Raw genomic sequence first — 26,902 nt, forward strand, 5'->3', positions numbered from 1 at the left:
CTCTCCTGTGGCACTGAGGCCAATCTCCTTTGTGCTGTAATTGTTTCTGGGCTGCTGTTTTCTCTGACAGGCAGACTGGAGGGTCAGGCAGGCATCATAGCTCCTAGCATGGGGCCTCATGCATACAAAGCATGAAGCACATTGGACGGATGGAAGGGTGGATGGACGGACAGTTGGACGGACGGATGGACGGATGGATGGATGGAGAGATGAACAAACAAATGAGTAGGTAGGAGAGTGGATGGCCCACAGAAAGTTCAGTGTGACCCCTGTAATTGGCCAGGACACCCAGACCCTCCACTGCTCCTGCAGAATAAGACCTGCCCTATTTCACCTGTCATGGCGTGTCCTCTGCTTCAGCGAATCACAGATTTAGAAAAACTGTGCAGTGCAGAGCCTCCAGGGACGCTGAGGACAGGTGCGTGTTCCTTCCTTGGCCGAACCTCTGGCTCCCTGCGGGTAAGGTGAGGATGTTAGACTCGAGGATTCCCTGGGCCCTTCCAGCTGAAGACACATGTCTGTGCTGGGACGCAGCAAGAACAGGGAACACTGGCTGAGCCCAGCGTCCCTGAAAGGACACTCTGGAAAGGTTCCAACAAAAGATGAAAGCATGAAAGAGAAAAGGGAAAGAAGGAGAGGGAAGCGGGGGAAGGAGGAAGAAGGAAGAAACTGCATTTCTATAACCCAAGCTAAAAATGCATTTAGCATGTAAGATTTCCCAATGTCACATCTCTTTAAAACAAGTTAATTTCAATACGTTCAATGTAGTGTCACTTCAAGGAAGAAGTCATGGGTCTTGTAAGATAATGGAGATGCCTCAGAAAGAGACAACCTGGGGCGCCTGGGTGGCTCAGTCAGTTAAGTGTCCGACTTCAGCTCAGGTCATGATCTCATGGTTCGTGAGTTCGAGCCCTGTGTCAGGCTCTGTGCTGACAGCTCAAAGCCTGGAGCCTGCTTCGGATTCTGTGTCTCCCTCTGCCCCTCCTCCTCTTGCTCTCAAAAATAAATAAACATTTTTTTAAAAAATTTTTAAAGGAAGAAAGAGACAGCCTGGGGCAGAAGGTGCCAAAAGGAAGGACGAGCTGGGGCTGGCAGGGGTTATGAAGGGGCTGCTCTCTCCACCTTTGCCACTCTAGCCAGACCACCTCCTCTAGTATCTGCTTTATGTATTGATCTTACAACCCCAATATGTTGTTTGAATAAAAGCTTTCTGGGGTGTGTGTGTGTGTGTGTGTCTGTGTGTGTGTATGTGTGTGTGTGTGTGTGTTTTAAGCCACCTAACTAATGAAGAGTGACAAGAGGCCCAGAGGGAGGTGATTTGCCCAAGGTCATTCAGCAAGTGCGGGACACAACCCCTGGGGGGGGGCCTGGCTAAGAGAATGCCACGGTTCAGATATCATGAATCCAAGCACATCCACTGGGGGCTGGGGCCGCCCCTGGCTGGGCTTGCACATCTATACTCTGGCTCACCTCCAGCGGCCTCCGTGGGAAGTCACCAGGCTCCTTTAAACAACATTGCACTAGGACAGAAACAGACGGATAACCCAGGCCCAATTAGGAACCGGAAAATCTCGCGGAGGGCGAAAGCCCAGAGCAGGGGTGCTCGGAGAGGCGGCTCAGCTCTCTGCAAGCCTCACAGTCGAAAACCTTCCTAAAACAACCCCTTGGCTGCTTCGGAGCATAATTTAATCTTCCTTTGATGACTCCGGATCTCGCCCTGCCTCGGGCCACTCTGAGAATGTCAATTACTGCTGGGCCCAGGTGGGAAGCAGAGCTGCGGGCCTGACCCTGCCCTGGAGGGGGTGGTGGTGAGGCTGGCAGAGACTTCAGGGGGTGGGGGCCAGCCTGAGCAGCCTGAGCTGGGGAGCTAGATGCCTACCTTGGTGGAGAGAATAGGAAGCCCCCGCCCCAGCCAAGAAGGGGAGCCTGACATGGACCCCTCACTAGCCCCCAGAGCAGACAGGGTGGGGCAGCTCCCCAGAGCCCTTGGAGGTAGAACCAGAGAGCTAAAGGCAGGCAGCAGTGATGTGGACAGCCAGCCAAGGTGACCTTGCTAAAGGAGGGACGGTGCAGGACAGTGTCCCAACAGACTTTGCAGAAAATGTTGCTTGCACTGCCCCAACCTGCCACTTCCTGGCTGGGAGACCATAAGCAAGTTGTTTAACCTCTCTGTTCCTTAGTCTCCTAATGTGCAATACTTAGAATAGTAACAGGGCTGCTGTATGGTTAAATGAGCCTCGTGTTGGCTGCTAAAAAAAAAAAAAAAAAAATGGGGGTGAGACCACAGTGACTGATGAGGAAAGATCTGGAAGAACATACGTTACAGACAAAGGGCTTCAGCCACATTCAACCACCAGCCCCACGGGAGGGAGCCAGGCCCAGCTACCAAGCGAGGAAGAATGGAGACACCCCCCACCGCCCGCCCCAAGCTCTGGTCACCATAGACCCCTGAGAAGCCTCCAAAGTCAGGTCTTGTTTCCTTACTGTGATTGGCCAAGTCCCTTTTCCCTTTGGGACCCGCCTGGGCCCTTTCCGTTGCCCCACTATGGTGGACCCAGCCCCAGGAGGACAGCCAAAAGCCAAGAGGCTCTGGGCTTGGGGAGACCTTCCCAGGAAGCAACCTGGGCTCTGCTGACCCTGTGTGTCTGCTCAGGGCGACCAGGGACTTCCCCACCTAACCTCGCTGCCCCCCACCACCCCCTGCCACCATCAGGCCCGTGTTGCCAATGTCCACGACCAGGCCCCTTGGCCCCAGCTGTGTGGCCGGCACTGCCCTGTGCATGCAGCATGTGTGACCACGTGGCTGAGCACAGGGATACTCACAGCCACAAACACACACACACACACACACACACACACACACACACACAAACAGACGCACCCAAGCTCACACAGCTGCCCGACCTCGAGACACCCATCCCTACAGACACCCCTATGCCCACACCTCTGGACACACGCCACACATGTGGCCCCAGGCCTCTACATGCCCCTGGGTATGTCCTCCTATAGCCACGTGTAAATCTGTGGACACACCCCCCCCAACCCCACATCCTTACGCATTTATACACACACGGTTCCTCATGCTTGTGCTCACACCTGGCACGCCCTCTCCCTGTGCTTCCACACCTACCCACACACCCACACAGAGCCCATACGCACACTTCCCTCTCCCTGGCCAGGCGCCTCGCCGCAGCTCTGGTTCGTGCTGCCCAGCGCTGTGGCCTTCCCCAAGCTCATGGACCACATGGGCAGCAAGGGCCCCTTCTGGTTCCTGAACGTAGTCTTGTTGGCCTCCCCATCCTGGGCCTGGCCAACCAAACCCGCTGCAGACCTTCACAGCGACCACACCTGCCCACCACTGTCGCCCACCCCCCAGCGCTTCCACGGGGCCCTTGGTGTTCCCTAAGGGCCCAGACGGGAAGCCCGAGAACTGCCTCCGTTTCACATATCCGCCCAACGCCAGCCTGCCCAACGACACCCAAGGGGGGCACCGAGCCATGCCTGGACGACTGGGCCTATGACCCCAGCACCACGGACTCCATTGTCACTGAGGCATGTCCGCGGGCGACCCTCCTTCCTCCACCCACAGCGCACAACCCACACCTGCCAGGCTCAGGGACGGGAGAACAGGCGAGGCTCTAGTCAGGGCACTGGGAGGACAGGGCGCTGGGCAGGCAGAGAGGAAGGACCTGGGTGCCGAAGCACGTGAACCAAAAAGGGTCGTTTCTTCACATTCAGAGCGCAAGCATCTCTCCAACAGGCAGCCCCTTCTGTGGCAGGAACAGCACTAAGGTCTGAGGATACAAAACTGCCCTGTGCCTGCTACCAAAGGGTCCACAGCCCTGTGGGGTAACATCAGTTAATCAAAGTAGCACCGAAAGAAATGACAACTTCAAAGGACTTAGGGCTGTGACCTCAGACTATGGTCCGGTCCCTTAGGGCTGGGTGTGGGGACCGGGGGACAGGCCCTGGAGAAAGCTTCCCTGAGGAAGTGACTTTGAAGCTAAGAATGTCCAGCAAGAGTTAGCCAGGCAGCGAGGGATGGGAGGAAAATCACATCTGGCGCAAAGGTCCCAAGATGGGAGGGAGTGTGGGGGAGGGAGCGGACGGTGCGGAAGGCTGAAAATGCCTGAGCAGACCCCCAAATCATCTCATCTGCTCCCAGTTACTGCCATTCATCCAGCCCTTTACTTATTCCCTGAGTCTTCCCCCTGCCACCTGCTGGAATCACAGAGGAAAATCAGGCCCTCGAATGAACTGACGGGCCAGCCGGGAGACCATGGAAGGAAGAAAGGAGGAGGGAGACACGGGAAACGAGATCCTTTATTGAGGATCTACAAACAGGCAGGCTTTGCAGGCATTGTGATTTTCACCATGTTCTGTTGAGGGTGATTTTCTTTAATGTTTATTTCTTTTTCGGGGGGCGGGGAGAGGGGCAGAGAGAGAGGGGGACAGAGGAGAGAGCCCCACGCGGGGCTCAAACTCACAATAGGTGAGATCAGGACCTGAGCCCAAGTCCGCTTTACCGACTGAGCCACCCAGGTGCCCCTTGTTGAAGGTGATTTTTACCTCCTTTTACAGATCAAAACAATGAAAACTCAGAGAAGGGGAGTGAAGGTCCAGTATCACACAACTGGTCAGTTTTAGAACCGGAATTTAAAGCTAACACCCATAAGAGGCACAGGGGGATACATGTTTATGGCAGTTCAAAAGAGGGAGGAACCACAGGATTCTAGGGAGCCTTCCTGGAGGGCATAGCATCTGAACAATGAACAGAGACCAGTGTTTTCATTCTCCCCTCAGGGACCAGGAGCCCCTCAAGGGCAGGATGTTGCTTTTGCCTCATTAGGAGAGGTGTATTTCAAAGTCTTTACTCTGAGCCAGTCCTGCTGGAGGCGTGCTGTGTTGGGGGGCGGGGGGGGGGGGGGGATGAGAGAGAGAGAGAGAGAGAGAGAGAGAGAGAGAGTGAGTCTTGGAATCCCAGGAGACAGCGTTCTAGAGCGGGAAGCATTATAGTGTCTCCAGTTCACGTACAAGGAAACTCAAGCGCAGCCTGGTTCCACAACTTTCCCAGGATTGCATATGCTTAGGACCGGGTAGAGGTAGGATTTGAAGCCAAGACTATCTACGTTCATAGTCTGCATGACCGCTTTTCGTGTGTTTAATAAATATTTATTTATCTATAAAGCACTTAACTATGTGCCAGGCACTGTTCTAAGTGCTTTATAAATATTAACACCTTTCACCTTGCCGACAACCCTATAAGGTAGTTAGTATTAGAACGGGAGAACTGACACATGGGGGTTGCGGAGCTTGTTCAAGTTCGCACCACCGGGACTCGGAAAATTCAGGAATCTAAACACCGGCACCTGGCTCCAGAGCTGTGCGCCTACCTGTTACACTCGCCAACTCTCCTATCCCCTGGATTGTATTTCCTCCCTGTCGCCCTTGCTCTTTCTCCCCAGGGCCAAGCTCACGAAACGCATCCAACATTTACTCACAACCACATGCGTGATGTTGAGGACACAGAGTCAAAGTGCACCTGCTCCCTGCTTGCCCTCCAGGAGCCCATCTGTAGTGAGGAGACAGACCCACCCCTCAAGGACCACTGACCGTGACACGCAAGCTCCCTGACGCTGGGATTTCCAGCTGCTTTGCTGGATCCCCGGCAGCTAGAACAGTGACCGGCACAGAGGAGGCATTCTGAAGTATTTGTGGAGTATTTGTGTGCATGAGCTCTATGCACTCTGAGTGCTCTGGGAGCCCAGCATAGGGACATCTAATCAGCCCGGAGGGGGGCCCAACTGGAGTTAGCAGGTGTGCCCCAGGCCAAAGCACCAGTGGAATCAAATGCACAGTCACAAGAGCAGGATGAGAACAAAACATCCCTCGGCGAGAGACAGAGGAAGGCTGGAGGGGCGAGCAATGGGGAATGGAGGTCACCAGATATGGGGCTGGAGAAGAGGAGGGCCTGGCTTGGATGCTAGACGAAAGTGTAGCGTCTGTCCCCAGACACTAGGGAGCCATCGAGTGGTGTTGAGCGGGAGAGTGGTACGCTCAGATCACCCTGTAAGAATGGTCACTCTGACGGCAGGGCAGGGAGTGGCTCGTGGAGAGTTTTAGTCCAGGGGCAGACAGACCCGTTAGCAGGTTGACACAGGGATCCAGGGAAAAGATGATAAACAGAAGGGACCGTTGGAATAGACACCAGAGAGTTTGGGGAGTCAGAATCTGGAGAACTTGGAGACCGAATGGACGTGACGGTGAGAGATGGGGAGGAAGTCAAAGGTACCTCGATACCTGTAAAGAAGTTTCCAGATGTCCGGGTGACTTGCTGTACACCGGGTCCCTGGGAAGTCAGAGAGGAGTGAGAGTCACCATCCACATCCTCCAGGGACACAGAACCTAGCTGGAGAGGTGACAGTCCTTCAGGGAGCCATAGATAACAATCATCAATTACTGTGTGCTCACCCCATGCCAGAAGCTTCTAAGAACTTTGCTCACATGCACTCATTTAATCCTTATAACGATGCTGAGGTTCGCATCTTTATTGTCCCATTTTTACAGATGGGGAAACCAAGGGACAGGTCCCACATTTCATAAATGGTGGAGCTGGGAGTCGAACCCGTGCAGGCAGGCTCCTTAGGACTGCATGAGCCCACCCACAATCTCTGTGTCCGTTGTGGCCCCAGGAGGCTGTTGTTCACAGATCCAACTTTCCCCCAGGATGAGGAAGGTGTTTTTCTAACCCATCTTTACCGGTACCAGGCTAGACGCATAATAAGTGCTCAGATAACGCTGAATGAAAGCCATGCCCCGTCAGAGCCTGGCAGGAGTGACTCAGACATTGCTTCCTCCCCAGGGTGCACCTCAGACTCCAGGGAGCCTGGCCAGGAGCAAAGGTTGCAGGTCTTGTACCTGGTCAAGCATCACTTCACTAGTGTGGGCTGGCCAAGTTCCCAGACTCCATTCCAGCACCTGGGGGCATGGGAATCTGCGTCCCAGCAAACACGGGGTTCACCAGCCCTCAAGGTACCGTACCCTTTTCCGGGTCAGGTGTGGCTCATGCCTGGCTCCCTGAATTCTCAGCTGTGAGAGCCCAGAGAAGGGGTCCCTGCCCAGCCAGGCAAGTGTCAGTGGCCAGACCCAGCCAGACAGTAACGCGAACACAGCAATTTTTCTGATCGTGGCAAATTCATGCTCCGCCTGCTTGGGGCGGGGTGGAGCGGGATTCAGGTCCCCAGGCGGCAGAGGTAAAGCGATGGCTGGGCCTCACCTTACAGGTGGGTCTCCAGAGGGGAGGCAGGGTCTGCAGGTGCCGCCCCGCCCCCACCCCAGCAGCCGGTGGTCAGAAAGGCGGAGCATCTGGCAACCGCCTCAGTCCACGTGACCCTAGTTAGCTTCTGCCAGGGGCCCTTCCCGCAGATGGACAGCATGTGATCGTGAGCCAGGATCCAGCAACAGAGTTCACATCCTCACTCTGCCCTTCGCTAGGAATGTCATGAGGCCAGAAGTCTTGGTTTCCTCATCCGTAAAAGGGAGGAAAAGAGCCAAGTGTGACCATTCAAGGAGAGCATTAGCACAGGGCACAGCCCCTGGGGAGCCTTCAGCTAATGTCAGTGGCTGCTGTGGCTGCTGTTGTCACAGTTATGGTGAATAGACATGCCCTGAGGGATGTCTGGGCGGCTCAGTGGGTTAAGCGTCTGACTCTTGATTTTGGCTCAGGTCATGATTTCAGTTTCATGAGTTTGAGCCCCGCGTCGGGCTCTGTGCTGAACAGTGCCTGTTTGGGATTCTCTCTCTCTCTCTCTCTCTCTCTCTGTCCCTCCCCCACTCATATGCTCTGTCTCTTTCAAAATAAATAAATAAACTTAAAAAAAATAGACATGTCCTGAGAACTGAGAGGGTTGTCCCCACCAGAAGAATAGGGGGACCCCCAGTAACAGGGGAGTCAGCTGTCACGGCTCTTCCCAGCTCACCTGGGCCCTATGGCTTTGCCACACTCCCCAGCTTCCACCTAGCCCTCCTCTCATGGGAACAGCAAGCCTGAATGCAGGTCCCACCTCCACCCCCCCAGAGCCAGTGACCTGGGGAGTCAGCTCCCCTCTCCACCTCAGCTGTAGAACAGGATAATAAGGAGCTTCCCCCCTTCCCCACCCCCAGAGAAGGCACAGATGGTGGCACAGTGACGTGAGAGAGCACAGCACAGGGTCCAGGGTCCAGGGTCCAGGGAAGTTCCCCTCCCCCTCTGATCCCCTAAGCTTCCCTGGCAGGGGTGACCACACATTCCTTTCTCTGAGTTCAGCAGAGACAAGGCTGGAATTTTTCAGAAAGAGCTTTACTAGGACATTAAGAGGAAACAATGGCCTTTCTTTCAAGTCTGGAGAGTGTGGGGAGCGTGGATTGAGGGCTCCGAGATGGCCCCCAGCCGTAGCCCACAGCTCCCACATCACTGAATCTCAGCCCTGTGGGTGCCCAGCTCACCCGTCTGAGGGTCCTAAAACCCACCCTGCAGCCCTTAGAGGCCCGAGTTGGCTTGGACGAACAGGCCCTTCCCGCCCCCCCCCCCCCCCCCCCCCCGCCTCCAGACCCCTGTGATTCCCCTCTGGGCCTTGAACTTTCCTGTTCTGTGCCTAGGGCCTGAACGACTGACAACATTTCTAGAATAAGGGGATGATGACAAATACAAAAGCAGAGAGGAACACACAGCACAGAGCTGTTACGGAATCCGGCAATGGCGTAACCCGACTAAAGCTGCAGACCCCACGTGGCCCAGCCTATGTCTGGAGTCAAAGTCGAAGGAGCAATAAATCACGCTCTCTCAACACCTTGAAGTACAATCGAATCTTCAGCTATAGGTTTTCTTAACAAGGCCTCCTCAAGGGTTTTGCACAGCTCACCACACAGAAGCATGCCAAAAATGTCTCTAAGTATCTTTCCCTTCCCCCCCACACCCCCAAATTCCAGGATGCCTTTATTTATTTTTTTTTTCTTTTCAGATTTTTATTTAAATCCTAGTTAGTTAACATACAGTGCAGTGTTGGTTTCAGGAGTAGAATTCAACGATTCGTCAGTTACATACACCACCCAGTGCTCATCATTACAAATGCCCTCCTTAATGCCCATCCAGGATGCCTTTAAAAATCGCTCCAATTCTTAGGGCACCTGGGTGGCCCAGTTGGTTAAGTGTCCGACTTCAGCTGGGGTCATGATCTTGCAGTTCATGAGTTCAAGCCCTGCGTCAGGTTCTGTGCTGACAGAGCCTGGAGCCTGCTTCAGATTCTGTGTCTCCCCCTCTCTCTGCCCCTCTCCCATTCGTGCTGTCTGTCTCAAAAACAAACATCAGAAAACTTTGTGTTTTAATCTCTCCAATTCTCTCTGTTCCTGGTTCTCTCACTGCCATGCTCTTCCATTCCCAATCTCCCTCCTATCACCACCCACCAAGCCCACAGGTCTTTCAAACATACAAGAAGAATCACACATCTGTTTCCTAGAATTTCTATAATGGAGACTAGAAGTCCAAAATCAAGGTGCAGGGATGCCCTCTCCCAAGGCTCTAGGAAGGAATACTTTCTGGCCTCTTCCAGTTTCTGGTGGCTGACCGTGATCCTTGGCTTACACATGCGTCACTCCAGTCTCTGCCACCATGGTCACATGATGTTCTCCCTACGTGTCTGTATCTTCTCTTTTTACAAGAACGCCAGTCCTGTTGGGTTAAGGGCCCACACCTACCCCAGTATGACCTCATCTTAACTAATTTTATCTGCCACCATGCTATTTGTCAAATAAGGTCACATGCTGAGGTACTGGGGTTAGTATTCCAACCTATCTTTTTTTTTGGGGGGGGGACACAATTCAAACCATTGTGATTGCATATCTCAGGTCTGAGCCCCGTGGATTTGCACTGACCTGCAGGGCCACATTTTTATCATCCGTTCTGATGAGCTTTATTAGCCATGAAATCTCTGGGGGCAACTTAGAGTCATTTGAAGTCCAAGATGTTTTTCATAGCTCACCACAAAGCACCTTCTTCTGAGCTTTAAACCTTCATGTTACCATTCCCTAGTTAGTAGACACTTTGCCATAGAGGTTTCTCCAGTCCGATTGTGAAGTTTTTCCAGTTCCTCGTGCTCACACGCAGTTATAGATCCTACGTACACAGCCTAGGCCCTCTCCATCCTGACATACGCCCATTGTGGTAAAGTGGACAGCCTCCCACATAGTATCTGGAGTGCGAACCCCATGACCTCTCATTTAGGCATCAGTATGTCTTAACCACTAAGGTTCTCCATTTCTCTGTTCTTTCTGTGGAAGGCTCACTCCTTCAATCCCACGAGCATTTACTGAATGCCAGGCACAGTGCTAGGCAATGGGAGTACCGTCATGAGCAAAACAGACTAGACGTTCTACCCTCATCAAGATGCTAATCTTGGGGCGCCTGGGTGGCTCAGTCGGTTAACCGGCCGACTTCAGCTCAGGGCGTGATCTCGGGGTCCGTGAGTTCGAGCCCCACGTCGGGCTCTGTGCTGACTGCCCGGAGCCTGCTTTGGATTCTGTGTCTCCCTCTCTCTCTGCTCCTCCGCTGCCCATGCTCTGTCTCTCCCTGTCTCTCAAAAATAAATAAACACTAAAAAGGTAAAAAAAAAAAAAAAAAAAAAAAAGAAGAAGAAGAAGAAGACCAAGTACAGTGGAGTATATGGGGAGATAGTAGCAGAAAATGAGAGCAGAGAGATAACAGGGATAAATCTGGGAGCAGATTCTGCAGGGACTTGTGGGCCATTTGGAAGGATTTGGACATGTTTCAATCATTTTTTTAAGTAGGCTCCACACCGAGCACGGAGCCCAGTATGGGGCTTGAACTCATGACCCGGAGATCAAGACCTGAGCTGAGATCAAGAGTAGGATGCTTAACCAACTGAGCCAGGCAGGCGCCCCAGGGCATGTTTTAAACATGACTCAAAGTCCATTTTAGGAATGGTATTTCCTGTAAATTGCTTCAATTTTCTGGTAGAAACTAGCTTGTGACAGTTATGCTGATGCCTACAGTGACCACAAGTACCATGGTAGAAACCAAGACCCAGCAGATCTGGTCTCAGTGGAGAAGGGCAGACAGCCTTAAGCTAATCCAAATGGGTCTGACTTTGACCCTCTCGTGGTCTAAACAGAATGCTTTCTTTTTTTTTTTTTTTTAATGTTTATGTATTTATTTATTTTGGGGGAGAGAGAGAGAGAGAGAACACAGGCAGGGGAGGTGCAGAGAGGGAGGGAAAGAGAACCCCAAGCAGGCTCTCCACTGTCAGTGCAGAGTCTGACGTGGGGCTCAAACTCAGGCACTGCAAGATCACGACCTGAGCCGAAATCAAGAGTCCGACACTTAACTGACTGAGCCACCCAGGTGCCCCAAGACAGAATGGTTTCTTAAGGCACTAAATAACCTGGAGGTTGGGGGGAGGGGAAATCGAATTTCCATTTTCCACTTCTTGTGGGATGTATTAGGATGGGCTGCGTCGCCATAACAAAAGAGTCCACAATAATTCAATGGCTTATACCATATAGAAGTGGTTCTCCTTCTCGTACAATAGCTCTGAGGTGGGAATTACAGGTTGGGGGGGTGGCTCTGCTCCATAGGGTCGTTCAGGGACCCAGAGGGATAGCGGCTTTTGCCATCTTCGACACGCGGCTCCCAGAGTTGCTCTCATTGTCAGGAGACAGGAAGGGAGAAAACACGCAGGTCCAGGCCAAAGATTCTCTCTAAATCAAATGAGATGGACGTAACAAGCATGTCTTCCACTCACCTTCCATTGTCAAGAACTGCATGGCCCCACTCAACTGCTGGGTCACCTGAAATGTACTGTTTACTATGGAAGGGGGGTGGGGCAGTGCATGGATTTAGGGGGACAGTAGGTCTTTCCTTTAGATTTTCCTAAAGGAGCTTTCCATGGCATGCCACGAAGTACCAAAAGTCTCTCTAGACACCCACTGGCCCCTCCTCACACCCCCTCACTTCCTCCTTTACCCTCTTCCCTCCTACGTCACCACACAAGTACTGCACAGGCTCCCTTCTCGGCCAGAAGAACCCGCCGGGTTTGCTGGCCATGCTGGGCCACATGGAGACATCCTGCGGTCCTGGGGTCTTCATCCAGCCCCATCCCCCTCATTTCCAGCAGAGGGAAATGGAAAGGGCTCCCTGGGATGTGTGGTTCTTCCCCCACACTATTTCACGTCCAAAACATTCTTGTGAGGCATTTTTGGCCAATGACAGTCTCCACTTCATTACACAAGTAATTCAGGAGAGCTGGACAAAGGGTGCGTGTTGGGGATTAGCAGGAGATTAGCCCAGACAGGTAGGCAGGGGCCAGAGCATGAGGGCTTTATAAATCTGTGTTAATAGAGCTTTCTCTTTATCCACAGGGCAGGAGGGAGCCAGTGCGTGCCTTAGGCAAGACAGGAACCTCATTGAGTGGTTTCAGAAAGTCATTCTGGTTAGCAGGGGAAGAATGGTGAGGAGGAACGGAAATCAAAGGCTGCAAGGCCTGTCTGAAGATCAATGCAGTAATCACTTCTGGGCCTCAGTTTCCTCATCTGTAGAACAGGGATGATAATGGCAGTAACGCCCCACCATAAGGTTGTTGTGAGGACTGAAGATGTTAAAACATGGCAAGTGCGTACTTAGGGACGGTGCCTGGTGCATTTTAAGCCCGCCATAAACACTGGCTGCTATCATTACTCTTACACTAAGACAGTAGTGGTGGAAATAGAAAATTCCAGGATGGAATGGCGGTATAGCGGAGAGGGATGAGGCAAAGGAGGGTTCCCAGCCACTGAGATTGTGACCTGGCATGGAGTGGGTGACAAGTCTCATTGAGGTCACTGTGAGACACCACCCAGGTAGAATTTCCAAGAAGGCAACTGAATCTACTGTCTCGAGGCCAGAAGAGAGGTTGGGCTGAAGATATGGATTGGAGTCTTCCTCATAAAACAGAAATGGAAGCCATGGGAGCAGGTGACATTTCCTGGGGAGAGCGGATAAAAAGGAAAATCCAGGAAGAGCCCTGGAGAATCTGGAAGGGGTAGAGAGAAAAGAGCCCACGAGGAGAAGGAGGAGGGGTGAATAGGGTGAGGAAACCAGGTGGAGGGAGAGGTCAGCGTTAGCAACATCAAGGGCTTCCAAAGGTCAGGGCACGTCAGGCTACAGAAGGTTCCATTGGGCTTGGTGAAAAATACATCGCGGGTGGCTCTGGCGAGCACAGTTCCAGCGGAGCAGTGGGGGCGGAACTGAGATATGGGGGCGGGGTGATAGCAGGTAGAGCTTCTCATTCAAGAGATTGGGCTTTGAAGGGAAGGTCGAAATGAAGTGGATATGGAGGAGATAGAGTTTCTAAGAAGGAGAGAACTTGAGAGACAGAGACAGAGGATGCGGGACGGAGCACAATGGCAACAATAGAGCAATGTCCCCATGGAGGAGAGGGAGAGATCTAGGGTGCGGATGAGCACTGACCTTGGACGTGTAAGGTGAAGCAGAGACAGGCAGGGAGCCACGGGGTGAGGGCAAGCTTGGAGGGGAGGAGGGAAGATGTTGAGAACAGACCCGGGTGCGACTGCGACAGCCAAGTCGACTCTAGAAGCTTCCGACAGGCCACACATGCTGGGAGAGAAATTATCATCACACATCACGGGTTAGGGACCCCAAAGCCTAGGCCAGGCTGAAAGCAGAAATAACTCTTGGGATGAGGGGGCCAGGCTCAGGGAAGTCAGGTGTGGGCGGGCGCCGTGGGGCACAGGCTGAGGGGGGCTGGGACGGCTGGTCCAGCCCGAGCCAGGCTGGACCACCTTTCTCTTGTGAAATGGGACTTCGCGGGCGTCTCCAGCAAACTCAAGGAGGTGGCCCAGTCTCTCTTCGCGGCAGGCACAGTGATTGGGGGGACCGTGCTGGGAAATCTATCTGACAGGTGAGACACTGCCTATGGGGACATCCCACCTCAGTCTGATCACCCACGCACCCCCGAAGAGCCAAAGAAAGCTGGGGGAGACAGGAATCATGGTCCCTCCCATGTGACCTCGGGCACGTCCCAAGCCCTTCCAGGCCACAGCCTTCTCTCTGCCGCAAAGCCCTTGCAGCTTGCGTCTCCCCACCTCTTCAGACCCTGGGGGAAACCCTCAAGGTCCTCAGACACCATGTAATGGCTGTGTGGCAGTGGAGAGGGGGCACGTGGACTGTTTGGAGACGAGAAGTCCTTTGACCTCTGTTCAGGCCACCAAGCGGGGGGTAGAGGCGATCACTCATTAACTCAAACGTGGAATTGCAAACCTGTCCCCCCAAAATAGCAGTTACCAGTAAGGTTCTGTCTGAAGAGGGAGTTCCGTGCCCTGCCTGGCCCTTTGGGAGGGGAGGGGGGAGGGGAGGCATCCAACCCTTTGCCCTGAGACCTGCAGAGTCACTGTCTCAGCTAGCTCGCCTCGGCTAACTCAGCCCTTGCTCTCCTTGAGCTACCGGTTTGGCCGCAAGCTGACCCTGACCAGCAGCTACCTGCTGCTGGCGGCCAGTGGTTCCTGTGCAGCCTTCAGCCCCAACCTCCACGTCGACATGATCTTCAGCTTCCTGAGTGGCTGCAGCACACAGGCATGGCCCTGAGCCCCGTTATCTTGAGTGAGCCACATGGGAAGGGGGAACAGGTGTTGGGGGGGTGGGCCCAGCCCGAAGCCAAGAGAGTGGAGTCTGGGCCAGGCTCAACACAGGCTCCCTATGACCTTGGTCAAGTAAGGTGCTGCTCCTCCCAGGATCTCAGAGCACCCCCACCCACCCCCCCACCCCCCAGCATACCAACAACAGCCACTATCAATACGGAGGACTCCCCCTGGGCCTGACACTCTGGCAGGCACCTGACCCGTTCAGTCCACGCCCACAAGTAGGTGACACTGTTGTCCTAATTTTATAGATAAGGACATTGAGGCAAAACAGGGGAAGTCATTTGCCTCTAGAGAGGCAGTCGAGGGTGTGGGCTCGGGGGAGCGCCTGGCTGGCTCAGTCAGGAGAGCCTGCAACTCTTGATCTCAAAGTTGTAAGTTCGAGCCTCACGTTGGGTGTAGAGATTACTTAAAAAAAAAAAATTTTTTTTTAAAGGCGGGGGGGCACCTGGGTGGCTCAGTCGGTTAAGCGTCCGACTTTAGCTCAGGTCATCATCTCATGGTTTGTGGGTTTGAGCCCTATGCTGGGCTCTGTGCTGACAGCTCAGAGCCTGGAGTCTGCTTCCGATTCTGTGTCTCCCTCTGTCTCTGCCCCTCCCTGGCTCGTTCGTTCTCTCTCTCTTTCTCTCTCTCAAAAATGAATAAACATTTTAAAAATTAAAGAAAAAAAAAAGAAGAGTGTGATCTTAGAAGTCAGACAGACCGAAGTTTGAGTCCTGCCTTCTTTTTTTTTTTTTTTTTAATGTTTATTTATTTCTGAGAGAGAGAGGCAGCGTATGAGTGGAGGAGGGGCAGAGAGAGAGAGGGAGACACAGAATCTGAAGCAGGCTCCAGGCTCTGTGCTGTCAGCACAGAGCCTGGCACGGGGCTCGAACCCACGAACCTCGAGATATGACCTGAGCTGAAGTCGGACGCTTAACTGACTGGGCCACTCAGTGCCCCGAGTCCTGCCTTCTTGAGCCTCAGTCACAGCATCTGTAAAATCGGAGGGATGAACCCTTAGGATCAGAGTCAGATCAAGCAGCTGATAGGGGGTGGGCAGGAGCCAGTGCCCCTTCACAGGGAGGTGCCCAAGGCCCAGCAGGATTCTAATCTGGTCCTTGGGATCCTCCTGCAGGTGTCGAGCGTGTGTCCATCCAGACGTGGGCCATCATATCAACTTTACTTGGTTACTTCTATACCGGCGGCCCGTTCTTTCTGACGGGTCTTGCCTATGCCATCCGCCAGTGGCTCTGGCTACAGTTAACCGTGTCCATTCCCTTCTTCGCCTTCTTCCTGTCATCATGGTATGTGGCCCCCACCTCTTCATCTCCTTCTTTATGCCTGCCAGGGCCAAACAGAGGGAGCCCACGCTTGACCAAGCCGGCTGACTCGGTCCCAGGACACCCCTGTCCCAGAGTCAGGAAGGGCATTCCAGGGAGGAGGAGGAGGAATCAATGCACAAAGGCATGCTGCATGGGCTGGTGTCTGGAGGGCATCCAGGGGCTGCCTGTGGTAGAGGAAGGGCGTACGTTGAGATGGACGGTATGGTGCCAGGCCATAGAGGACACAGAATGAAGAGCAGCCTCAGCCTCATGTGAGGGACAGAGAATGCCTCTAGACATGTTTGTGGTGCAGAAAGTCCTGACCAAGCTCCTGTGTGTGACACAACAGCACACAAGGACCAACCCAAGTGGGAGGGGATGAGAGACCGAGGGGACACGACCGTGTGGGCGAGAGGAGCCTCAGGGACGAGTCTGAGAGGCATTTTGAAGGAAAAAATCCACAGAGTTGGGGACCATCTTGGACTTGGGGTTTTACGGATTCTTTTATGGAAAGGAAAGCTTCAACCTGGGACCCGGGAGAATTGGGGTGTCTGGGTCAGAGACGCCAAAGAGGTCAAGAGCTCACTATCAGTATGTCAAACCTAAGAACATGTTGAAGACAGGAACTGAGTCTCCAAAATGTAGCTGGGGCCAAAGAACAGGAAATGATGAATGAGTTCAGGAAAAGAAAGGACATCTTGGAGCGACCCTTTATTGAGCACTTACTGCATGCAAGGCCCTGTTCTAGGCATCGCCCTATGTCATCCTGATCCTCATGGCACCTCTATGTGAAGGAGATGTGACTGTCCGGTTTTACAGACGAGGAAACTGAGGCTCAGAGAAGTGAAGCAATCCCCTAGGGTTACACAAAAAGACACAGAACTGATATGGGTTTCCATTTGAAAATGAGAATAGAATCTCCTGGAGGGGGCGGGACAATCTTGCGGGAAGAGAGGGTTGGGCAGAGGGTCCAGGGCGGAGCCAGGGCATGTCCACAGGCTAGGATGGGAGCAGAGAAGGAGCAGAGAGTAGGGGAGGCAAAATAAGGGCGGATGGTCAGCAGGATACAGTCGAGAGTTCAGGCCTCCTCGCTCTGTGACTTGGGGCAAGCCTCACCCACTCTGAGCCTCAAGATTTTCCTAGGCAAACTGGAGATAATAATGCCTGTCACCCAGGGTTATGTGGCCCTGGTTCACAGGAAGGCTCACTGACTGGAGGCCACAGTTACTATTCTCGGGGCGAGGAGAATGGAGTCTAGGTCCTGGCTGTGGTGTTTGGGAGCAGGACTTTGCTCAGAGCAGAGCCATGGAGGCCGCCGGGGCAGAAACAAGACAGGGTAGTACTGAGCCCGAGAGGCCACCGCTGTCAGCTGGGCCGATGGTCTGAGGCAGGTTGATCAGTATCTGCTCCCCCAGGACCTTGCTGGAGCCGGATCCTAGGTGCCTGTGGAGGCCACAACCACAGCTGATCCCACCTCAGACCAGACTTTTTTTTTTGCGGGGGGAGCCAGGGAATGGGTGGTGGCAGAAGGAGAAGGAGAGAGAGAATCTTAAGCGGGCTCCACGCCGGGGGCCATGATCGTGAGATCATGGCCCGAGTCGAAATCAAGTGTTGGACGCTTAACCGACTGAGCCACCCAGGCGTCCCCAGGCCAGACTTTTTAAAAAAGAAAAAAAAATTTTTATGTTTTTATTTTATTTTGAGAGAGAGACAGAGTGTGAGTCGGGGAGGGGCAGAGAGAGAGGGAGACACAGAATCCGAAGCAGAATTCAGGCTTCAAGCTGTCGGCACAGAGCCCGATGTGGGGCTTGAACTGACGGACTGTGAGATCATGACCTGAGCCAAAGCCGGAGGCCCAACCGACTGAGCCACCCAGGTGCCTCCCCCTGAGACCAGATGTTTTTAAAACATCATTCTTCACATCTCCCCACACCTCTGCCTCCGCTCATCTTCTCTTACTGACACTCAGGGTCTGCTCGGTGCAAACCAACCCCCAAAAGTACAGCCCGGAGGTGGGGACAGTGAGGTTGTCTGCCAATCTCAAGACCCCATGCAGTGCTCATGCTACAGCAGAATCCCTCCTTTGCAGGCAGAACCCAAGGGTCCTCAATTCCATTTCCTAGGCTCCAACCCTACCCTGAGCCACCTTTCCAAGCTGCCCCAGGACTGTCTCCCTGCCCCCTTCTTCACCCTGGAAGGCGGCCCAGAGAAGAACAGGGAGGTGGATGTCCAGGACCCTCCAGCTGTCTAGCCTTGAACATGCTGTCCCCTCCCCAGGACCCACCTGCCTTGGCCTAGGCCCAAGGATCCTGGCTAAGGAAAACACCCAGCAATAACAAGTGGCCCAGGTAGGGGGCAGAGGAAAGGCTCTTCTGGAAGGGGGAAAAGAGAATCCCAGAATTTGTGCTGGCTGCAGGCAGTCCAGGTGCAAAGCCTGGCCAAGTTTAAATTCCATGAAATCTGCAGTGAAACAGCTTGGGTTTCTGGACCTCCTACCCCTTGGCCCTGGCTGTTGATGTTTTTCCAGTGCCTAAAAAAAAAAAAAAAAAAAAAAAGGAAAGGAAAAGAAAAAGAAAAAAAAAAGAAAAAGAAAAAGAAAAAGCTTCTGGCATCGGGGGGAGCCACTGTGAGTTGATTCTGGAACCCAGGTGGATACCAGAGTCTGTATGTTGGATGGTCCCGTCTGGAAAGTTCTCAAAGGCTCTGAAAATACTCTGGCAGGTTGCTGCCCTCAATGGCAAGAAGGAAGAGGAAGAAAAACTCACCGTGGAGGTGAGAACTGAGAGGGATTATGGCATGGAGCAGGAACCCTCCTTTGCCTCTGTTTCCCTGCTCACGAGCTAACATCACATAGAATGTCCCAAGCAAACTTCTCTAGAGGCACCAGGCCTGCACCTCCCTCTCTCCTTCCTCCTGCCCACCAGCTGGTCACTAATGGCACCCTTCCCTTACCTCTTCCCCAAGGAGCTCAAACGCAGTCTGCAGAAGGAGAGCTCCTTGGCCAAGGCCAAGTACAGCGTAGCTGACCTCTTCCGGACACCCAACCTGTGCCGTGTGACCTTCTGTCTTTTCCTGGCTTGGTAACCCACCACCCGTCCCTACCCACACCCTAGCACCTCTGCCAAACAAGGGTAATGAACAAGGCCTGTGGTGGCTTCACCTAAGGGGAAGGCCCAGGAGTCCAGAGACCCTCTTCCCTGGCTGCCCCAGCCCAGCCCCAACCCTGGAAATCTGCTCTTGTCCCTGTCACACACCCAGGTCCAGCCATCAGGGTCTGCCTCCCTGTTGGGTCACGCCCACCCCGTCCACAAGGCAAATGCTCCAAACCCCTTCACAGCTCACAGCTCACATCGTGCCATGGCAATTTCCCCATTCTATGCCTCTCTGTCACTGCCTTCACCGGTCCAGCTCTGCCCTCTGGGACCCCACAGAGCAAGACTGGCCACCAGAGCTTGAAGACAGAAATCATATTTCTCCTTAGTCTTCTCTTTCTGTCTGACGATCTGCGGCTCCTTCAAAGCCCTTTCTGTGACCTGGCTCTGAGGCCCTTCTCCATCCCTGCATGAATAGGGTCCAATTTGTCCAGGAACTTCAAAGGGGATGCCATGAGCCCCAGAGGGAAAGGGGAGGCATGGGACCCATGTGCACAGCTTGACTCTCACCTCTCCCATTCTAGATGTTAAACTCTTACCCGACGAAGGGAAGATCATTTACTACCTCCTTTGGTCTCCCAGAGTCCTGCCAGTCCTGATATTCTCTGGAGGCAATTATGGGACATCTTTGCCACCACACCCTAGATCACGCCCACATCAGGCATAACCAATCAGTCCCGGCGCTGAGCCCAGGCACAATCCCAGAGAGCTCAAAACAGCACTCAATCAGCCCTTACCAATCAGCTGCAGTTGGGATAAGAAACGAAACCATTCGTCCTCCTGGTGACCCAATGACCAGTGGGGGGAGAGACCCCTGTCTGGCTGCTGGTGCCAATCCATCCCTCTCTGCCCCTCAGGTTTTCTACTGGTTTTGCCTACTACAGTTTGGCTATGAGTGTGGCAGAATTTGGAGTCAACCTCTGCTTCCTCCAGCTCATCTTTGGTGGGGTTGACTTCCCGGCCAAGTTCATCCACTTCCTCTCCATAAACCATCTGGGCCAACACAGCACCCTGGCCAGTGGTCTACTCCTGGCAGGAGGGTGCATCCTGGCTCTCATCTTTGTGCCCTCGGGTGAGAAGCTGGAGCTACATCAGAACCCTCTGAAAGAGGGCCAGCATGTCAGTGGACGTCACGGGCTGCCACGGGCTGGGAAGTGGGGTGCCAGGGACTCCAAATCTGCAGACTCTACCTCTAAATCTCTGTGTTACCTTAACCAGGTCCCTGCACTCTCTGGGGCGCAGGTCTCCCATTTAGAAAATAACTCAGTTGGGCTAGATGATATCGAAGCTCCTTTCTAGATCTGACTCAAACTGGGTAAAGTGTGGCTGTGTCTGGACAGTACGAGGAATTGCTCAGGGATCTGGCAAGCCCTCATCGCTACAGAGGACAAGCTGGCATGGGAAAACAACAGGGTTCAGTGCTCAGGGAAGCCCCCATCACCTACTCCACGGCGACCTTGGAAAAGCCACTTCTATATAGATGTTTGTGTGTTGATACGCCCATATCCTTCCAAAGGAACTTGAGATATTTTAGGACAAGAATATATACAACAAAATATGGGAGGAGGGAACCAGAGCCGGGGAAAAACACAAAGGCGGCAAGACAGCCTGTAAAGCACTAGAAATAGCCAAGGGGCCATTACTCAGCTTTATATTTAGACCTGAGCTTTCCAGCAGCCAAAGCAAAAAGGGAGACAAAGTCGGCTGAAGAGTGAGAACACTCAGCACTCAGGTGCTCCTGAGCCCGAGGCCCATTACATTTTCTTCCGTCTGCAGACTCGCAGACCCTGAGGACAGCCCTGGCTGTGTTTGGGAAGGGGATGCTTGTCCAGCTCCTTCAGCTGCCTCTTCCTCTGTTCGAGCGAGCTGTACCCCACGGTCATTCGGTAGGTGCAGGGCGTGGGGCTGGCCGAGCCAAAAGATACAGGGTCAGGTGGGATCTCAGCATCCTCTAGCCCCCTGCCCAGGGGCCCCACACATAGGCTGCCAATCCCTGCTCTGAACTCTCCCAGGTAAACAGGCATGAGCATTGGCAACTTGGGGACCCACATGGGAAGCATGATGGCCCCGCTGGTGAAGATCACAGGGGAGTGGCAGCCCTTCATCCCCAAAGTCATATTTGGGACCATCACCTTCCTGGGAGGCAGGGCTGCCCTCTTCCTGCCTGAGACCCTCAATCAGCCCTTGCCAGAGACTATTGAAGACGTGGAAACCTGGTCAGTCCCTTGCTTCTGGTCCTCCTGGAACTCCTAGCTGGGGAAGCAGGTCCAGACCAGGGGCTTTTCCTGAAATCTCTTTCCCTAGGTCCTGGCGGGCAAAGGAACCAAAGCGGGAACCAGAAATGGAAAAAACATCCCAGAGGATCCCTCTGGACCAGGCCTGGACCCCAGCTGAGGGCAACTGAGTCCCCCTTTCCCTGCCCTCCAGAAACTAATCCTTGCCAGGTCCTTGCCTGCCTCTGGGCTCTGAGGACACCTTTGGGGGGCGGCCGTTGGGGGGGGGGGGGCGGTGCTGAGCACATCCATGCTCCTGAACACAGTCTTCTGAAAGCTTGGTTGAGGGCATCTCCACCACACCGGAGCTCCCAGCCCTGGCCAGTTCAAAGATTCGGCCACAGGCCTTCCCACGCCCCACCCTTGCCCTCACCCTCCTTCAGCCCAGCCCTTCCCCACTGGCCACCTTCCCCCATTGTTCCAGTCCCCTTCCTCTGAGGTCCCCTGGGCTCCCTGGTTCAGTCCTAACAAAGACAGCTTCCTCTTCTTGCTCCCCACCCCTTTCTTCCATGAGAGGGTCCAATAAATGGCAATGAAGAACTCAAGCCATGCTTGCGGTTCAGGAATGGGCGTGGAAGGGAGAAGGGGGCAGGCCACCACTTGGACATGCGCACTGCTCTCCCCCGCATCCGTACTTGTGTGTAACACGTGGGTGTGGACACACAGGTACAGGCAAGCTGGGCTGATGTGAACCTGTGTTCGCACGTGGGGGACTGAGGCATGTATAGGCCAAGCCTACTCGAGACGCTGCAACGACACGCCGCAGGTGCATCGGTTAAACCACAAACGTGTCTTCCTCCCACTTCCGGAAGCTGGGAGGTCCGCGACGATCGAGCTGCTGGCAACCTCAGTTCCTGATGGGAGCCCGCTTCCGGGCTTGTAGGCGGCCGCCTTCTCATTATGTCCTCACTTGGCCTGGGGAGAGAGTGAGAGGAAGCAAGGTCTCTGTTGTCCCTTCTTATGAGGATGCGAATCCCAACGTGATGCCCCACCCTCGTGACCTCATCTATCCCTAATCACCTTCCAAAGGTCCCCACCTGCAACTACCAGCACACCGGAAGTTAGAGCACCAACATTAAACGTGGGTGAGGATGCAGTACAGTCCGCTGCAAGTCCTGGGCTTAGAAATGAGTGTGTGCGTGTACGTGTCCCAGAGCGAGTGTGGGCAGAGGACCGGAGCAGCCCAGAGCAGCTGCGGGCGGAAGCTCGCGCTCCTCCAGTCCCCATCCACCAGCCCTGCTCGCCGCAGGTCTCTGATCGGTGTCGCAGGCCCATGCCACTGGACAGTTCTGTCTCCTATTTAAGGGGGCAAACCGCAGACACAGCTGAAGGCTGTTGATGTCACCCCATGCTCCCCGAGTTCCCGCCAAGCGCAGCAGAAGGTCATTCCTCCCAACTGGGGCTCCGCATCCAGCCCATCCAGCAGGCAGCCTTCCCCCCTGGGATCTCCACCCATTCGCTCTCTTCCGGCTGTTTCTCATCACCGGTTAAATAAGCCCCAGCCTCTCCTATCTTACCAAAAACCAACCAAACCAACCAGCCCTCCTTGGAGCCATATCTCCCTCCAGGGGCCACACTGTCTCTCTCTCCCTTTCCGCAGCTAACCTTTGGAAAGGAGCTGGGTGCCGCCCTGGCTTGCACCTTCGAACCCTGTACATCTTCAGACTGCACTCCGACCCAGATGCAAGTAGGTGAGAGGAAGCCAGTTGCAGAGAAAGAACAAAGCAAGTGCACAGAGAAAAGGAGAAAAGATACAGGGGCCCAGATAAAAAGACTTGGTGAGACTATTTGCATTGATTCTTTTTTTTTTTTTTTTCAACGTTTATTCATTTTTGGGACAGAGAGAGACAGAGCATGAACGGGGGAGGGGCAGAGAGAGAGGGAGACACAGAATCGGAAACAGGCTCCAGGCTCTGAGCCATCAGCCCAGAGCCCGTCGCGGGGCTCGAACTCACGGACCGCGAGATCGTGACCTGGCTGAAGTCGGACGCTTAACCGACGGCGCCACCCAGGCGCCCCACATTGATTCTTTTTTTTTCTTTAATGTTTATTTATTTTTGACAGAGAGCAGGGAGCAGAGAGAGAATTTCAAGCAGGCTCCACACCGACAGTGCAGAGCCCGATGTGGGACTCGAACTCACAAACCGTGAGATCATGACCTGTGCTGAAATCAAGCTGGATGTTCAACCAACTGAGCCACCCAGGCGCCCCTATTTGAGTCTATCCTTAGTGGATTCCAAGTCCCAGGTCTTCCTCAGTCCTGGATGTGCTTTCTGACCCTGAGTTCTATAAAATATCCTGAATTTTCTGAATAGCTTTTGTTTTGTTTAAGCTAAACTCAAGGGTTTCCAAACCAAACAATTTCAAAAGCAGCTTCTCTCCCTCTGTCATCTTTTAAACACTGACATTCCCCAGAATTCTTTCCTAGAACCCCTTTCTCAAATATTCTTTACCAGCATTTTCCAGTGGAAACGTAATGCAAGCCACTTACGCAATTCAAAAATTCCTAGTCGTTGGAGCACCTGGGTGGCTCAGTTGGTTGAGCATCTGATTCATGATTTCAGCTCAGGTCATGATCCCAGGGTCGTGGGATTGAGCCCTTCCTCAGGCTCTGCACTGAGCATGGAACCTGCTTAAGATTCTCTCATTCTCTCTCTCTCTCTCTCTCTCTCTCTCTTTTTCTCTGCCCCTCTCCCCCATTCGCACTCTCTCTAAAAAAAATTAAAAATAAAAAATTCCTGGTTATTTTAATTCCTAGCTATTTTTTAGTTTAAAAAGGTAAAAATAATTTTAATTATATATATATAATGTATTTAATTGTATATATATATATAATGTCTTTTATTTAACCAAAAATATCCTATATTACCATTTCAACATGAAATCAATGTAAAAGCTATCGATAAGATATCTTATAGCCTGTAATTCGTATTAAGTTTTCAAAATCTGGTGTATATTTTACCCTAATAGCATTTGTCAGTTTGGACGCGCTCAGTTCAAGTGCTCAGCAGTGGCTAGAGGCTACCGTGTTAGACAACCCAGAACACTCCAGGGCTTCGACTGTCAGGCACAGAGTTAATTATTCTCAAATCCGTACTTAGATATTTGAAAGACAGCTTAATAAACGCGAAAGAGATCATATTATACCGCTGCTTCAACTTTTCAGTGACTTCCCATTGGGATGAAGTCTAAACTCTGCTACAAGGCCCGTCATGCTCAGCTCCCACCCTGCCTCAATGGCTTCAGTTTAAGCACCCTCCACCGTGCACCCTGAAAAGTAGCCTCTTTCAGTTGTCCAGAATTCAGGATGGTACCCAGGATGCCCTGGCCATAACCCCTCCGGTGCTGTTTCAGGGACACACAAGAAGGGGAGCGAAGATGCCGAGGAAGACATTTCCTAGTCATGTGGTCAGGACTCCTGGTGAACTGGGATACTGGTCAGGATGTACACGGCCCATTCCTCTTGCCGTTCCCCAATCCCCCCGTCTGGACTGCACCCTTTCTCCATCTCTGTTTCTTCCTCTACAACACCAGCTCCTCCTGCTTTCCCTCCTCCCTGCTCTCAGTCCCTGAGCTCAGCCTTCAGCTGGCTCAGTGAATGGTCGTCCAATATGGGGCACCTCTCTCGGAAAGAGTCCTCATGCCGAGCCACCTCATTGGTTGCTCGCCTCCTGTCCAGCCTTTACATGGCAGTTTCGGATGAATTTCTAATTTCTGCACCGTTCGTTGGCCCGGGTAGCCAGGCCATGAGACATAAAACTCACAATTTGGCTCCTTGCTCAGAACGTTGCTATGTGCCCAGCAGGCACTCAGAGCTTGCCAGACTTCTGTCCAGGCCACTCATTTCAAACTCACATTTAGAACATGTGATCGGAGCAAGAATATTTTCTCTGACCTGTAAATCATTTATTGGAAAAGTCTCACAAAACGATAAAAATCAAGGTCACAGGTAGCCACGCACCTTAAATCCCATTTATTTAAAATTTAACAGGATAAAATTATATAAAATCCAGATGTGGCAGAAAATCTGAGATATGTGATGGCGGCTAGCATGGTCACAAGAACAATGGAAGTGAGTTCTAGATTTCCTTGCTGGGTGATCAAGGACAAATCCCTTGCTTACTCTGGGCCTTGGTGTCCCTACCTATGCATCGAGAAGTTTTCATCTGAGTGACAGCAGTCATCTCTGATGGCATGTGGCTCTCAGCCAATCAGAAGTCTCGGATTTGACCCCTTCTCAGTGAGCATGGCCAGAACTTAAGTCCACATTCCACTCAATCCAGCGAATGCAACTTAGAGTGTCCCTAAAGGATAGTTCTCAGTTCTGCAAATCATGTGCCAGGGGAGCATTTCCAACCGGAAACTCTCCACGGTCTGGGAGGCTGGTAGGAAATCCCTGTGCTAGCCAGATGATCCCAGGAGCCAACCACAATTTCCAGGAGTCCCTGGAGTCTCCAGTTGAGGCTTTTCCAGGCTCAGCCTCGCTGGAGCTGGTCAGGCACGAGGGAGGGAGCTCTTCTCAAAGGCAGGGTTGGGCACACACTCAGAAAAGGAGGTTGCTTGGAGGGGCCCCACCATCTCCCCTGCTGCCCTCAACTCTCTCCCTACTCCCCCATGAGGGCACCAAGTCCTGACACGAGATTGGCCCCAGAGCTCCCAAGCTGTTTGTCCAGCTGTCCTCACATCCCCAGGCCACAAGGCTCTTATATACCTTGGCCTGGAGAATGTTGTCAGGCATCTGGACACCCACCGGGTCCCAGCCCAGAACCAACACTGGGTGGGAGGAGGGAGGCTGGGCTGAGTTACATCCCTCTCTGGGACTCCCCTATTCTCTTTTGTACATAATGAAACTACATGATCCCTAAGACCCCTTTAATTGGGCACACCTCTAAAACAGCAGGAAACAACCTGGCTCTGAAGTTAGATAGAGTAGGTTTGAAGCAGTCTAAGACTTCATGGAGCCAGTGCCTCAACAGACAATAACAGCCCCCTGACTTAATACAGTTTACAGTTTGCGTAAACCGCACAACAATAGCCGGGCATCTTGAGTCCTTACAAGAGAAGTCAGAAATAAAACTGCTTCCCCTCAATACCAAGACTTGGAGGTTTATGCCTGTGAGAACTGAGAAACGCCCCTTCCCTTCCCGGACCTTTGCATCAACTAATTCGGACAGGGCCTGGCTACCTCCCATAAAACCCTGGAACCCTAGGCATCCATGGTGTTCAGACATATGCCAAATGATGCCTACGGTCAGTAGGAGGCAGATAACAGGGAGGGACAGCCAGAAACCCCAAATGGAAACACGCCGCAAAGGCAAGGGTCCGGCACGGAGGCTGAAACCAACAATCGGGTTAGAACATGGCGGAGAAGAGTGTTGTTGGCCTGGACACAGGAAGATTGGGGTCCTGACGTGGCTACTCCAGTGGTCAAATTGGCTACGTATGCCTGGGAAGGGAAAGGGCTGCAGCGCTTTGGAGCCCAGGCTAC

General features: G+C 53.0%; 1 protein-coding gene across 1 annotated transcript; it reads left to right on the top strand.

Moving 5' to 3' along the window:
• Positions 1–339: 339 nt before the first annotated feature.
• On the top strand, positions 340–23,454 carry SLC22A8 (solute carrier family 22 member 8). The gene is given in 17 exon segments (XM_027045111.2): positions 340–418; positions 3,180–3,278; positions 3,281–3,313; positions 3,316–3,482; positions 3,484–3,550; positions 13,844–13,949; positions 14,488–14,612; positions 14,615–14,647; positions 15,803–15,971; positions 18,638–18,761; positions 18,954–19,069; positions 19,999–20,213; positions 20,918–20,958; positions 20,960–21,027; positions 21,154–21,357; positions 21,446–22,499; positions 23,015–23,454. Coding segments are annotated over 16 exon segments (1,746 nt in total). The 3' UTR covers positions 21,546–22,499; positions 23,015–23,454.
• Positions 23,455–26,902: the final 3,448 nt, after the last annotated feature.

The sequence above is a fragment of the Acinonyx jubatus genome, chromosome D1, assembly GCF_027475565.1.
Source record: "Acinonyx jubatus isolate Ajub_Pintada_27869175 chromosome D1, VMU_Ajub_asm_v1.0, whole genome shotgun sequence".
NCBI classification, from domain to species: Eukaryota; Metazoa; Chordata; class Mammalia; order Carnivora; family Felidae; genus Acinonyx; species Acinonyx jubatus.